Source organism: Ailuropoda melanoleuca, chromosome 15 (assembly GCF_002007445.2).
Source record: "Ailuropoda melanoleuca isolate Jingjing chromosome 15, ASM200744v2, whole genome shotgun sequence".
Lineage (NCBI taxonomy): Eukaryota > Metazoa > Chordata > Mammalia > Carnivora > Ursidae > Ailuropoda > Ailuropoda melanoleuca.
Genome location: NC_048232.1, coordinates 65,882,568 through 65,896,964, shown reverse-complemented (window position 1 = coordinate 65,896,964; position 14,397 = coordinate 65,882,568). Strand labels below are relative to the sequence as shown.

Sequence of the window (14,397 nt, the reverse complement as noted above, 5' to 3'; positions counted from 1 at the left end):
TGTAATTACAGTGGGAGAGCCAAGGGAGTAAGCGTGGGATTCTTACCTTTACACTCTACAAGTTCACTTTCGTGTCATAGGTTGCTTATTTCTCTGTCTCCGTTCAATTTGAGGATGGGATTTAGATTTTTGATCATAGCATCTCTAGTCCTACCATTAGTACCTAAATAATAATAGAGTACCCAGATAGCAAGTTCTCTTAAAACAAACATATTTGGGGGATGCCTAGGTGGCTCAGTTGGTTAAGCATATGCGTTTGGCTGGGGTCATGTTCCCAGGGTCCCGGGATTGAGCCTTGCATCAGGCTCCCTGCTCAGTGAGAGCCTGCTTCTCCTTCTGCCTGCCACTTCCCCTGGTTGTGTTCACTCTCCCTCTCTCTCTGATAAATAAATTCAAAAAGATCTTTTAAAAAATCTATTTTTTTAAGTCCTCTGTGCTTCCCACTTTATGTAGTTGCCATCTGTGTCTTAATAGCACTGCTAAAACAGGTGCATAATTTTATGTTCTGGATCGAATTCCTTTCAAATTAAAGTCCAGGAAACCCCAGTTATGTTCATAAGAAGTCCCTGTAGTCTTTGATTAATAACTGAGAGAAACAGGGGACGCCTGAGTGGCTCAGTCAGTTGGGCATCTGCCTTCGGCTCAGGTCATGATCCCAGGGTCCTGGGATCAAGCCCCGCGTCAGGCTCCCTCCTCAGCGGGCAGTCTGCTTCTCCCTCTGCCCCTCCCCTTGCTTGACTCTCTCTCTCTCTCTAATAAATAAATAAATAAAATCTTTTTAAAAAAAGATAACAGAGAGAAACAGATAACTGAGTGACAAAGAAAAAGAGAAACTACCAACGAAATATTCCCCCCAGTCTAACCAATCTAAAATATAAAACTCTTGACTTTTTGACGGTTGACTAATCTCTTACATCCTTTTATACCCTTTTAGTATTTTATTTAAATTCATTTAAATTTTCATAAGGAAAAGGAAAAGAAGACATTTTAAATAATAAATATGTTTCTGAAGAACAAATGAAGTAATCAGAATCTTAGATTTTGAACACAGAAAATGAAGAGTCCTTAATTTAAGTTCTATTTCCCAATAATCTGTATGTAGAGACTCTTCCTATAAACACTTTCTACTATCTTGGCAAAAGAAAAAATAATCTGCCCAGTTTTTTTAGTAAGACATTAAAAAAAAAAAAAAAGCTTTGAGCGTCTGAGCCACCCTCCAGGAAGTGAAATATACTTCCTCATCAGGTTTCTGCCAGAGTCAAAGAATCAACTGAGTTCATCACAATTGAAAACATAAGTGGAATTATTCAAAGAATTCTTAAAAACATGTTTACTCGCTTTGAAGAAAAGACTGGAACCTGCCAAAGCAAAACCAGACACTCTTTCATTTCACTTTGTTTTTCCATTTTTACAAGTTCAGTAGCTAAGGCCAAAGAAAGCTGATAAGAAAATTCGGAAACCTTACACGCCAACTAGCTTCCTCTGCTACTTTTTGAAAAGGAACAATCTAATTGGCAACCCTGCAAATTCATTCATTCCTTCCTTCATACATGCATTTACCCATTCATCAGTCAATTTAGGATATCAAGACTAGCACGAAAGTAGTATACTCTGTCTATGGAAACAAAATAAACTTTGTGCCCTCAAACACGTAGTAAAGTAGACAAAAGTAAAAAGTAAATGCCAGTAAGTGATACAACAGATAATATTGTTTTCCATGCTAATTTTTGGCATGATGCTGCTCAATAATTAATGGATTTATTCAGTTTAATGTATATTCATACTCTAAATTAATGGCAAACTCCTATAGTATTTGTTCTCTTTATAGTTTCAAAGTAAATTCATTACAAATACTAAACTTAGCAATTAAGTTTCCTAAAAATTATTTATTGTATTTTATATGAGACTTTTATTACTTTAGGTATGAAACAAACAATATCAAGACCATTATGTTTTAATCAGTCTAGTAATTAAATATTGGGATTCTTTTTCATGCAGAGGCTAAGGTGGTTACTCTTTAAATAATTTAAATACCTTATAACCCATCTTACATTTGTGCTCTCCAGTGTTAAAATCTCCACCATTATTTTCCCTTTTTTTTTTTTTCTGAAAACACCATCATAGCTATGTTTAAGTTTAGGGCTTATTTCTTTTAATAATATTTTAAATAACCTGCTTATTATAGAAACTATACATGTGTACATTACAAAAATCTAGAGGAAAATTTAAAATTTCACATTTCTTACCTCCAGAGAGTCTCTTTATTAACAGCTTAGTGCAAATCCTTCAAGGTCTTTCTCTGTGCATGTATGTATTATATTTTTTAACCAAAATAAAATCATAGTATGCTCCGTTCTGCAACCTACTTTGTTTAGTTAGTGATCATTGCCTCCAATTATAGTTTATTTTCATATTCTCCAATACTCAGACCATATTCCAATTTCCTGACTGGTCCCAAAATGTCCTTTAGAACTGGTTTGTCCTTGTCAATGTTCAATCCAGGATCACACATTGTATCTGGTTTTTAAGTCTTTCAAATCTATTTTATTCAAGCACAGTTCCTTTTTTAATTGTTGTTGAAGAAATAGTGTTGGCCAAGTAGTCTTGTAATTACGTTACCTTCTATTTTTGTCTGGATGGTTCCTTGTGGTGTGCTTTAGCTTATCTTGCTACCTCCTATGTTTCTTGTAATCTCTAAAGAAAATCTTGATAGATTCAAGATAAACATTTTGACTAGAATCCACTAGAGATATTGCTGGGTACGTACTTCATGTTAAATCATATCAGAAGACATACAGGACCTGGATAACCCACCATCAAGGTTGCTAAACTTGACCCTTAGGTTAGAGTGATGACAGTCTGATCACTCCATTGGGCAGTTTTGTTTTCGCTTTTGAGACTGGAAAGTAATTAGTGTGCTGTTACTTAGTCATGACACAAATATCCGGTTTCCCATTGACCATTGATTTACTGATGTTACTACCAACTGGTAATCCTTCCTGAATCAATAATTTCATTAGAGCTTGAGAAATGATGTTTTTCTGATTCCCCTCATTTACTAGTTGACATTCTTCTGTAAGGGGGCTTTATCTTTCAAGCTGGGCTATAGGTTACCATTCAATATAGTTCTCATTGTAAAAGCAAGATAAATGCTAAATTCTTTCCTTATAATTCCTAGGCTGCTTGCCTTTCAAAATAAGTAATGGTTTTAAAATCTGCTTCAAAAGATGACAAACGAGCTTTTCTCTGGATTTTTCTTTTCTGAGTATCATTTTGGAATTATGGTTTTTTGCTGATTCAGTATGTTTCAACAGATACAATTATTTTGTTCCTTGGTGCTCAAATCATCACAACTCTAACAAGTTGTAACCCTTTCTTACTAGCTCCCATGTCCTTTTACAATGATCCCCATTAATCTTTGAGAGCTTCCTCGATTTTTAGCACAATATGATGTCCCATGCTACCTTGTATCTTCCTGTCCTGGACCTGCAATAGCATTTCTGCAAGAAGCTTTGTTTTGTTTTGTTTTTTAGTGAGATCTGTTTAATTAGAGACCACAGTATGTCTATTACAGGTGTTTATTGCTACTGGGATATCTTTTTTTTAGGTCATTTCCGTGGATGAACAAAATATATATATATATATATATATGATATTAATATGTTTTATTTATATAGTTTTTATTAATATATATTAATTTACATATATACATATAAAACATGGGTTTAACTTTATATTCTCAGTTTAATTTTAACAACTACTATTTTCTCTTAAGTTTTAAAGTATATATCTCTTTATCTTGGAAAGTTTTCTTTTATAAACATAATTACTTATTTGTCCTATCATATTAAAGAAAATTGTTTCAAAATACCAATATTGATATTATTACAAACACCTACTGAAGGAGATTAACATATTTCCTTTTTTTGATGTATAGGTAATGAGACTGTCCTGTCATTTTTCTGTACGTTAGCCAAAAATTTTTATTTGAAGCCTGAAAAGAATTTTGAATTACAAAGGTCTGGTGAAGTCTCATCTTTTTTTTTTTTCTTTTAATATCACAAACAAACATCCTATATTCTAAAAACACATTGACTTTCTATAGGAAATATATGTCACTTTGTATAATTCATAACTCTCTTACAGTATGTTTTCCACATGTTTATTTCACTTTTATAAAATCCTCCTTAATATGTACTACCATACATGGTGAGTCTACAAGAAATACTAATTTATAGCCGAATGCTAAGTACCCACAGAATCCTCACTTCTTTACCATAGAGGGTGGTATAGTATAAAGTAAAAGTTCTACAGCCAGACAGACCTGAGCTTAAGTCAGAGTGCTGCTATTCACTGGGAGACACTGAACAAGTTTTGTAATCTTGCTGAGCCTTATTTGTAAAACAAACAAACAAAAAATAATACCTACTTCACAGGGTTATTTTCAAGATTAAATGAAATAATACACGTAAGCCACTTAACACATAGTAAATGCTTATTAAGTGCCAGCTGTCACTGCCTGGGACTCCCAATTTCAGCTGTGAATATATAAAACTGTGAACTATGCATATAAAATCACCAAAGTCACATCTCCTCCCCCACTTCAAAAAATTATGATACTATATAGCCCCTAACTTTGCTCTCTTTTAGGTTTGGAGTACCTTGTGGCAGGACATGAAGATGTCAGAACAGGCAAACTCGTCGTGAATATGAAAAGTTTTGTCCAGCCCTGGAAGCCATCCCTTGGAAGAAAAGTCATGGATATTTTAAAAAGAGAGTGCAAGTAGCAACAAAGGTATATAGCACATAATGGCACTTCTCTATGTACGAAAAACAAACTTAATGGAAAGGAGACCTCAAAAACAAAACTGGAATTTTTTAAGTGCCAAACTATATAGAAATATTCCAATGCATGAGCCTAGTCTAACCTGTCTCTTTGGGGGCCATGTTTAAATACAGTTTGTTTCATAAAGACAAATGAAAAATCCTACACTGGTACCTGCCTTCTATGGCGCTGATCCTGTAATTCGTAACTATTAAGAGTATGTTTAATAGCTGTACGATATTTAGCAGTAATCCATTAAGAGCAGTACATCTAACAAGGACTCCTTCCAGCTTCAGATATGTTGCTTATATTTGTGCTACTTAAAGTAATTAAGGAGATTTTAAGGACTCCCCAGCCCTACTATCAAAAAAAAAAAAAAAGGTTTTTCTTAAAAAAGAGCCTTCCTTTGTGTGATGTGTGTGAACTTTGGTCTGTGGAGTGTTAAATGCAACCTCTCCACGTGTATATAGTATTTCCTTGGATAAAGCACTTTACTACCTACCACTTGTGTTGGGAAAGTTTGAAGACCATGGTTGACAGAAAAATAAAGGGCGTGTAAGAAAACCTACTGAAACAGAAGCACTGCCACTATGTGTGGACAAAAGGAAGTTGTACATTTTAGCTCTGAACACTTGGAAAAAACCTAAAAGGAGAACACATTTGCATATGAAGTCTCAGCTTCAGGCTAGAGGTTAGATTACGCAGATACCAGCCATGATGGAAAGTTTTTTAAAAAACTAAACAAGATGAGACTTTAAAATAAGAGGAAGAAGAAATCTTAAGTGTAGAAATATGCTTGGATGAAGAGGAAATGGACTTTAAATTTTTAAAAGCTCATTTATTTGCAATGCACTTGTATACACGGCAAAAATTATTGTAGACACAGAATTTGTTTTATTTTTGTGTTTAGTATTTAAACCTGAATGTTGAAACAGTTTCCTCCTTATCTTTATTAATAGTATATGGCCATTATATCTACTCATTTTTTTTGACACAATGTATGTGATAGTTCACCAAACTACAGTTTTACTTACTTATCTTCTGTACCCATGCACAACCACAATACATACAGCTTCTTCTGTACTTGAATATACAAAACATAAACCACAGTGCCATAAGATAAACTTCACATACAGAACATATTTTTTTTCCTGAGGTCCTGTGGACTTGCAAAATATATATATATATATTGCTCTGTTAATTTTTTTATATTTCATGTATGTAATAAAGGAATATGATTTCCTGATTTTTGTCTCATTTCCTGATCAACTCTGCTAAAGATTACTTTGTCTTAATGAGGGAACTCAAACCTAATTCCTTAAATTAAGAAAATCAAAGAAGGGCTTGGTATTTCCACTCTTTTACTCTGGGGTGTGGGGATAGAGTGGAAGCTAATTCAGATAGGATTAGTTTCTGTAGCCTTTGGACATGAACTTTAATCAGATCCAGTGTATATTTATACTATATTTATTATTATATAATAATAATAACATTGTATTATTTGTCCTATAATATTGTCCTATAATTTCTTTAATATCATAGGACAAATAATAATAACAGTGTATATTATACTATATTTTACTATATTTACTTTTTTAAAAGCAATGAAAGTTCACTGTTGAAAATACAGAAAACTGGGGCGCCTGGGTGGCAGAGTTGGTTAGGCATCTGACTCCTGGTTTCGGCTAGGTCATGATCTGGGGTCGTAAGATTGAGCCCCATGTCAGGCTTCACGCTTAGTGGGGAGTCTGCTTGAGATTCTCTCTCCCACTCTCTCTCCCCCTCCCACTTATGTTTGCTTTCTTTAAAATAAATAAGTAAATAAGTCTTAAAAAAAAAAAAAAAGAAAAGAAAATACAGAAAGGAAAAAAAAACACCATATTTAAACCATCCTGTGATGACAGCTGTTAGCATTTTAGTGCCTAGGCTGCTAGATTGCTTTCTATGCATGTACATACCTTTTATAGAATTGGAATTATTCTATACATACTCTCATGAAATCTGCTTTTATAACCTGTAGCATGTCTTATCTTTTCCTATTTTACCCTGGTAGGTGGAATGCCATCTAGTAGGGTATCATTTACAAGCAACTTATCAAACATGTTGGTAAGTATATCACATCAAGAAAAATATTTTAAACATATCAAATATAGGATTTTCTTAAGTTTCAGAATTGCCAAGGAGCCTTGTTTTCCATTTCACTTTATTTAAAATAACTATTGCCCATTAAAAAGAATAAAAATGTCAGTTTTTTAAGAGTAGAAAAAGGTACATATTATCAAAAAAATTACAGAACAATACGTATAGTAATAACACCTACCCCAGAACACATTTATAATATAATCAGTGATCTACAAGGCCTGAAAGTTAGATCACAGCAGTATTTACCCCTGTAAGGGAAAGATGAGGGGAGAGTTTCACTTTTTATTTTGCTTGACATTCTTTCATTGATCCTGTACTTATATCATGTAATTTATTTTTTTAACAATTAAAATTTAATCAATTGTGTGTAAAGTCTGTTCAAGCAAAGTTATAACTAAAAGTTTAATTTTTATGAGTTTGCCAAATTCTGGAGCTCCTGTATGTCTTCCAATCCCTTTTTAACTGGAATCTTCTTCCTTAGGTGCTCTTTCAACACCTTCTCTGGCAACATTCAAAAAAAACCTCATTGTTATAACTGTTTAACATCGTCATTCTTAAATCACCTGCAGCCCTTCAACTTCAGTTTTAATTCTTTATGAGCATCATTTGGCTTCCAAAGTAGAAAAAAAAAGAACCCCTATGTTCCCTACCCTTCAAAGTGTGAGCAAGCCACCTCAAGGCCCCACTCCCATTCCGTTATTTCATCGTTCTGCCACACTTTCTATCTACACTTTCTCCTCCTTGGCGTCTTTCAAAATAACCATCACAGTACCGAGGCAAGAGAGTCAAATAAAACTTCCATCTATGGCTTCACCTCCTTCAAGAGCTACTAGGAAAGTCTCTGCCCCCAGAGCATTACTCCCAGTACCATTGGGCTTTATTATTCAGCAGATCAGTTGCATAATGTCCACATACCTATCTGTATAATTTGCCTGAGGTCAACTCAGTCTATGCCCTCTTATTACATCACTTTCCCCATAGAGGAATGTTACTAATATTTAGTATGTGATGCAATGGAAATTCTCAATAATAGGATAATCTTTTAATAGTGTCCACCAAATGAGGTCAAATCTGTGGGGATGTGACCACGAGTCCAAAAAGCAGTGTCCTTCTGGCTATATGAAACAGAGAGCAAGGCTCATTACGGGTAAACATACTTCTTTGGGATACTTTGGTTTCTTGCAGAACAAATCCTTTTCTAAAGGATCAGAGACTTATCAATTCTGAAGGGTGGGAAAAGGGACCTTGAAAATTCCTTGTGTGGGCTGTCCTGTGGCCACTCCCCTGGAATGCCTGAGAACAAGGAGCGTGAGCACCGCCTGGGTATTGAGGAGTTTTGTCAGAGGCCGCAGGACTGAATTGCTTTTGTGTTCATTGTTTCAATGATAAGCAGTCCCCTAACCTAGCTTTATCAAAGAGCCAAAGTTACTCATGACTTATTTCCCACAGTTTGGAAGGAAAATATTTATGAACAACCTCAATTTTGCAAGGGAGATTGATATGATAAAAATGGAATAGAAGTAAAGGGGTGTGCCTTGTATGACTGATGTTATTTTAAGTCTCTCAGAGAATGATTTGTCTGAGAACACTTTTTTGAAGAATGATGCCCTTTACTTTGCTTTCCTACACTTTTGCCAAAGGGATTTAAACATATCTCTACTTTTTTGAGCATTACTGGCTGTGTTTGAGACCTATAATATTTTAAATGACAAATTCCCAGATTTACTATTAGTCAATTCATATATGCCGAATAACAACAACAACAGCAACAAAAAGCAGAATGTTAGTCATGAGAAAGAAAGATGCACTGGACCAAATAGATATTTCCAGAATTGAGCTGCACGTTCTGTTAAGGGAGGGTTTTAGAACATGCTGAATACATCTCTGGTTTCTTAATATGTACTCACAGGTAGATTAGCAATGAATTGATTTATAAATCCAAAAATATCCCAAGATTTACTAGAAATGATCAAATCATAGTGCACTTAACTGAATAAAGGGGTGAACAGAAGCCAGGCAGGGAATCTTGCTTCCCAGAAAGAAAAATAACTACCATACAAATTCTCACAGTATGAACAAATTGTTCTGGCCAGAAATTCCCTGGACACCTTCTTCCCTGTCAGGATACCACCAAGGATTTCAAGCTTAGCAAATAAAAAATACCATAGATTAAAACGTCGATAGCAATTGATAATTGAAAGTTTACTTCAAGGTACGTACTTTTCTAACTGCTTTCTGTGTGTTATTGCCATTTGATCTTCCTAAGCACCCCTGAAGTGTGTGCTATTATTATCTCTATTTCCCAAATAAGGAAACTGAGGCCCAGGGAGACTAACTAAATTGTCCAAGGACACTCAGCTTACAACTATGGAGCCTGGATTTGAACCCAAAAATTCTACTTCCCAGAGTTCATATTTCCACCACTAAAAAGGGATTCTGTTCCCTAGAAAGGAATTCATGGGAAGTGATACCAACTGCACCATTTTCCTCATCAGCTGTTTCTTTAAATCGCAGTTGAAGGAAGAACACTGAAAGTCAGCATTTCTCCCAGTTCTCCTCCATACTCCAGATTATAATGTATCCCATTATTCCACCCTGCAATTACATAATTTTCTACTGACTTTGTCATTTTTACATTGCCATTAGGATAATACTGTTTACCATCATTTATACCAAGATGAACTAGTAAGAGTCCATTTTTTACCTTTGCTGTTCTCCTCTTGGTCTGGCATTCTGAGATCTATTTAGGCATAAGGTCTGCATGTGTATTTATCAACACCAACCCTGAATAAGCTGCTGTGAAATTCAACAGCATTCCAAGTCAATTTTCTCAGCTCTGACTTTTCCTGTATGGAGTAATTCTGCTTACAAGATGAATGAGAAGAAATTACACCAGAAAGAGACAAGAAAACAGAAAAAAATAGAGAATTAGGCATTTGGTCAACTATGGAGTGAGATCAAGGGGCAGGACATAGGGATAAAGATATAAGAGAATAGGGGCATGTGACTGGCTTAGTTGGTGGAGCGTGTGACACTTGATCTCGAGGTTGTGGGTTCAAATCCCAAGTTGGGAGTAGAGATTACTTAAAAATAAGATATTTTTTAAATGTATTAAAATATATATATATATGAATAAAGAAAAGCAACAGCTGGGATAGGAACCAGAGGGTCTGTTCTAGTAAAATTACGCAAAATATTTCAAAATAGAACATACTCAGTTAACCAATTCTTCCATTGCTAGATACCATGATGTATGCACGATAGTTCTGAATATTTATTACAAAATTTTTCCATCCAAGTCTCTTGCTGTTAGTTATGTTTGAGGAGACAGAAAAGCAAAAGATGATAAAGCAACACAGAAACATTAGGTAATTGTAATTAGGAAATTTACCACATATTGAAACAGAATTTCAAATGTATCTTTAACAAAGTAAATAGTAAACAAAATATTTAATGTCAGTAAGCATTGCCTAGGGGTCTTTTTCAACATACATACTCATCATAATAATGGTTATCACTTTTGCCCTTATTAGATGCCAGCTGCTGTGCTAAACTTCACATGACTTATCTCCTCAGACCTCACTCAATAACCTTGCAGAGTCACCACTATCATTATGGGGAAACTGAGAACCAGAGGGTTGAATAGCTTGCCCAACATCACGAAATAAGTAAGCAGCAAAGCAAGCATTTGAACCTTAATTATCCTCTTCTATGATCTATTAATGCTTCTCAATGGGTGATTCTCAAATAATGTTCATAAAAATCAGCAGACATGTTTGTTAGAAAGTAGAGTCCCAGGTCCCTACCTCAGAATATCTGTTTTAGAAGGTCTGGTTGGGGACCAGGGATGGACAGTTTAATAAGTATCAGAAACACTGCTCTCTACACTTTTCAGAATTGTCTCAACAAAGTCATAGAATTAATCATTAGTTCTGTTTCTACAAATGTATCTCCCTCTGGTCATAAATCTACTTGGCCTTCATCACAATGTTATTTTATGAATAAGGAAATCATTAGTCTTGTTATGGTTACCCAAGAACTAGGATGGTAGAAAAGGGGAATTGAAAGGAGATCCCTCTAGCTATTGTGTACCCTACCTCCTAATCCGGCCTTAAACAGAATTGTGAAACATATAAATGTGTCTTTGATATCTTAGCTTCTCAGTCTACTTTGGGCAATCTCCTCCCCAGGACTCATTGGCTTCACACTGCTCAGAGTCTACAAGAAGATCCAATACAAGACTCTAATTCCCAATTTCCCTCCAGCCTTAAATAGTATATTGATTTGTCAAGATGCTACCCTTGACCAAGAGACTGAGAGATTCAGAAGATAAAATCTTTCGAATGAGATACTTTCCCATTTTCCCACTTTCCTCTTTTTCCCTAACACAATGCTTTATTGACCCAAATAAACCATGCGTGTCTGCAGAAAATTTTTAATGGTTGATTTTTATCATGGGAATTTCAGGCACCGATGGCAGGAGGGTGGAAAAGTTATTTTTGGTCAGATGTGCCTTTCAATGCCTCATAAATCAGACTGCTTAGGCAGCTTCCTAATTTCCATTTAGGCAGTGCCAGTCCTGCTGACACACTCGATTGTACCCCAGTCAGAGACTTAAGAAGTAAGGAGAAAGGTGAAAAAGCAGTAACATTGGGAAAGGAAAACATGGGGGACTGCCTAACTTACCCTCTCTCAGAAATGAGGATTCAACCCACAAATAAAATAATAAACCACAAAGACTTAACATTTTTCTTTCCCATTCCTGTAAACAAGAAATAAAAGCCAGGATTATCCTTTCCTTGATAGGTATGGAGAGAAAAAATAAAAGAAATATACACAACTTGCATCACAACAAATAAAATTCCTTAACCTCAGAAACGCTCACGTTACATATGCACTCTGACCTCTTACGCATGGAGCCTTGCCCAGCAGTGACCTTCAGCAACCTAGAGAGCTTTTTATAACATTTGAGAATACACAACTGGATATTTTTATCAGCATGTGCTCTGCCTTTGATAAATGTTATACTAAGCAGTTTGAAGCAAAAACACAATGAATACATTTTTTAATGCAGTATCTATAAGAACACTTAATTAGCAACCTCCAAAATTGTACAGGTTTCATTGAATGTCTCAGGAAAGAAGACTAAGTTTAGAAAACACTGCTCCAAGTTTTCACTTGCTCCCAAATGTTATCTAGTAGGATTAGGTAAAAGCTATTTGAGAAGTGATGTTTAAAGCCTCATATTGGCCATAGCTGATTTTTCAGGATTCCAATTCAATATCTTTATGAAATGTGTTTTCCCTTTTTAAACAGAAAATAACACGTGTAAAAAACAACAACAACAACAACAACAATAAATGCCCTACAACATGAAGAGTTCCTTATAATCTATTTTTATGGCGATAAGTAGAAGCAGGCCTATGTTGTTCTCCCATTGAGTAGGCAGTCCATTGTGTGAATTCCTTATTGGAGCAACATGATTTATGGAAGGATAGGGGTAGAAGCATCACAATCTTCATCTCAATTAATCCTCAGAACTTTTCGAAGTAGGTGTTGTTATCTTATTTTACAGGTAAGGAACATGAGGTTAAGAAGAGTAAAGTAACTTGCCCAGGGCCAGTAACTAGCCGGTAACTAGCAGAGCCAAGTAGTCAAAACAGATATCTTATTCCAAATGCTATGCCCCCTTCAACCGCACAATACTGCTTTAAAGTTCTCATTTTCTTTCCCAGCATTTGTTCGATTGTAGATCTTCATTTATTAATTTAATAATTAAATTTAGATATTTCTTATGACCTTCCTATGCAGTGTGCACTGTTCTGGGCCCTGGGAATATAGCAGTGAACAAAACAAAATCCTTACTCTCTTAGAGCTCACATTCTAGTGGGGGATGACCTCCAGAAGATAGCTATAATAATCCCTACTCTCTATCCACATTCTAGGGCTTATTTATCAAGCGCTCACTGCCCTGATTTAAGAGAAATACTCTTTTTCCATGACTGAGGGGAAATTCAATGCCATAGATCCCCTCATCCTGATTGTATTGAAGGCTGTTTTCCCCCAGATGAACTGAAAGCAATAAAGGACTAAATTCTTCCAAGTGAAAAGCTGTTATAATTGGATAATGACCACAAAGCAGGCGTTTTTGTTTTGTTTTTTTTTTTGAGTTACACTAAGCGCCTGGAGGAAAGTAGCAGAATTCTTCCACCCACCACCCATTATAGAGCTGACAAGGTCCTGCTCTGTGCCATGCTTCTTAATTTTCCTGTTGGCTTTAAAGATTTACAACAGTTCTAACACCTATGCTTGAGAAACACAGGGGTCCCCAAGTGCCCAAACCATGGTGCATGGCCAGCTTTTCTCCCCAAAAGCCTGCTGGGCACTCATCTCCTGGAACCAGGGCGGCTCAGGAAGATTCACTTGCTTCTGTGAGAAATAACAGTGACCATAATAGAAAAAGAAATTCTAGGCATTCTTTCAAGCCGTTGGGAAGTTCCAGCACATTCCAGTTGTAAAAGAATTCAAGTCCCTCCACTCATGTTAAAACTCCAGCGCCATCCTTGTGTGCTTTGTACATTTACTAGACCAAGGCCTAGTAATTAACTACAAATTCTCTCCTTGCCTTTTTTTAAAATCATGAACCACAAGCTAATTCTATAGGAGGTCAATCTGGGATTTGATAAATTATCCTCAACTTTTGATAATCCTCTGGCAATGACAGATTTCAGAAATTTGAAGATTCTCAACATAAAGCATTGCTATTTCAGAGTACTGAGCCAATTGTTTGTGACCTGGAAATTTTGCAAAATATTTTATTCCTTAAGCTTTGGAAATCCACATCCATGATGACTTACAACTGTTACTGGAGAGGTCTTCACTCCTTTCAAGGTCCAAAAACCCAAATGCTCTTGTGTTTTTTTCTAGGCCCAACTGATTCCCCTGGATCACTCCTGTTTGAATATCCCTTGCAAATTTCATTCTCATTTGTGATTCTGTTTAGAAGACATCTTACTTCTTGCTTACCTTCTAACTCTTCTTTGCCTTTTTCCTTCTCTACAAAGTAAGGAAGAAAAATAAGCAGAAAAACAAAAGAAGTTGCTCCAATTATTATTAAGGCAAAGAAAAAAAAAATTCTCCCATCATTAGGAAGTGTCCCTGAGGAACTTCAACTGATACAAATTTGGCTACTGTTACCAGGAGTCCAAAACACTGACCCTGATAACATGGTAGAAATAATTATTATACTCTGCAAGAGAAATCCTTTCTTCACTGTGCCACAGACTCAGTATGTATTTCCTTCAATAGAGAATGCACATGCCCTCATTCCAGTAATTGAGGGGTAGAAGAGGGAAAAGACTAATACAATTCAAACACTAACAAATAGAGGTCAGTTGGGGAAATAACACAGAGAAGCAATCGTGTGTCAG

General features: G+C 35.6%; 1 protein-coding gene across 3 annotated transcripts in view; it reads left to right on the top strand.

Annotated features, from left to right (window-relative positions):
* NTN4 (netrin 4) overlaps positions 1–5,517 on the top strand; it is a 103,466-nt gene extending 97,949 nt beyond the window's left edge. For all 3 annotated transcript variants that reach the window (XM_034643987.1, XM_019799671.2, XM_011224998.3), the window contains exon 10: positions 4,651–5,517. In XM_034643987.1, coding sequence (XP_034499878.1) covers positions 4,651–4,787 — 137 coding nt within the window. In that variant the 3' untranslated portion in view covers positions 4,788–5,517. The remainder of the gene's footprint in view (positions 1–4,650) is intronic.
* Positions 5,518–14,397: the final 8,880 nt, after the last annotated feature.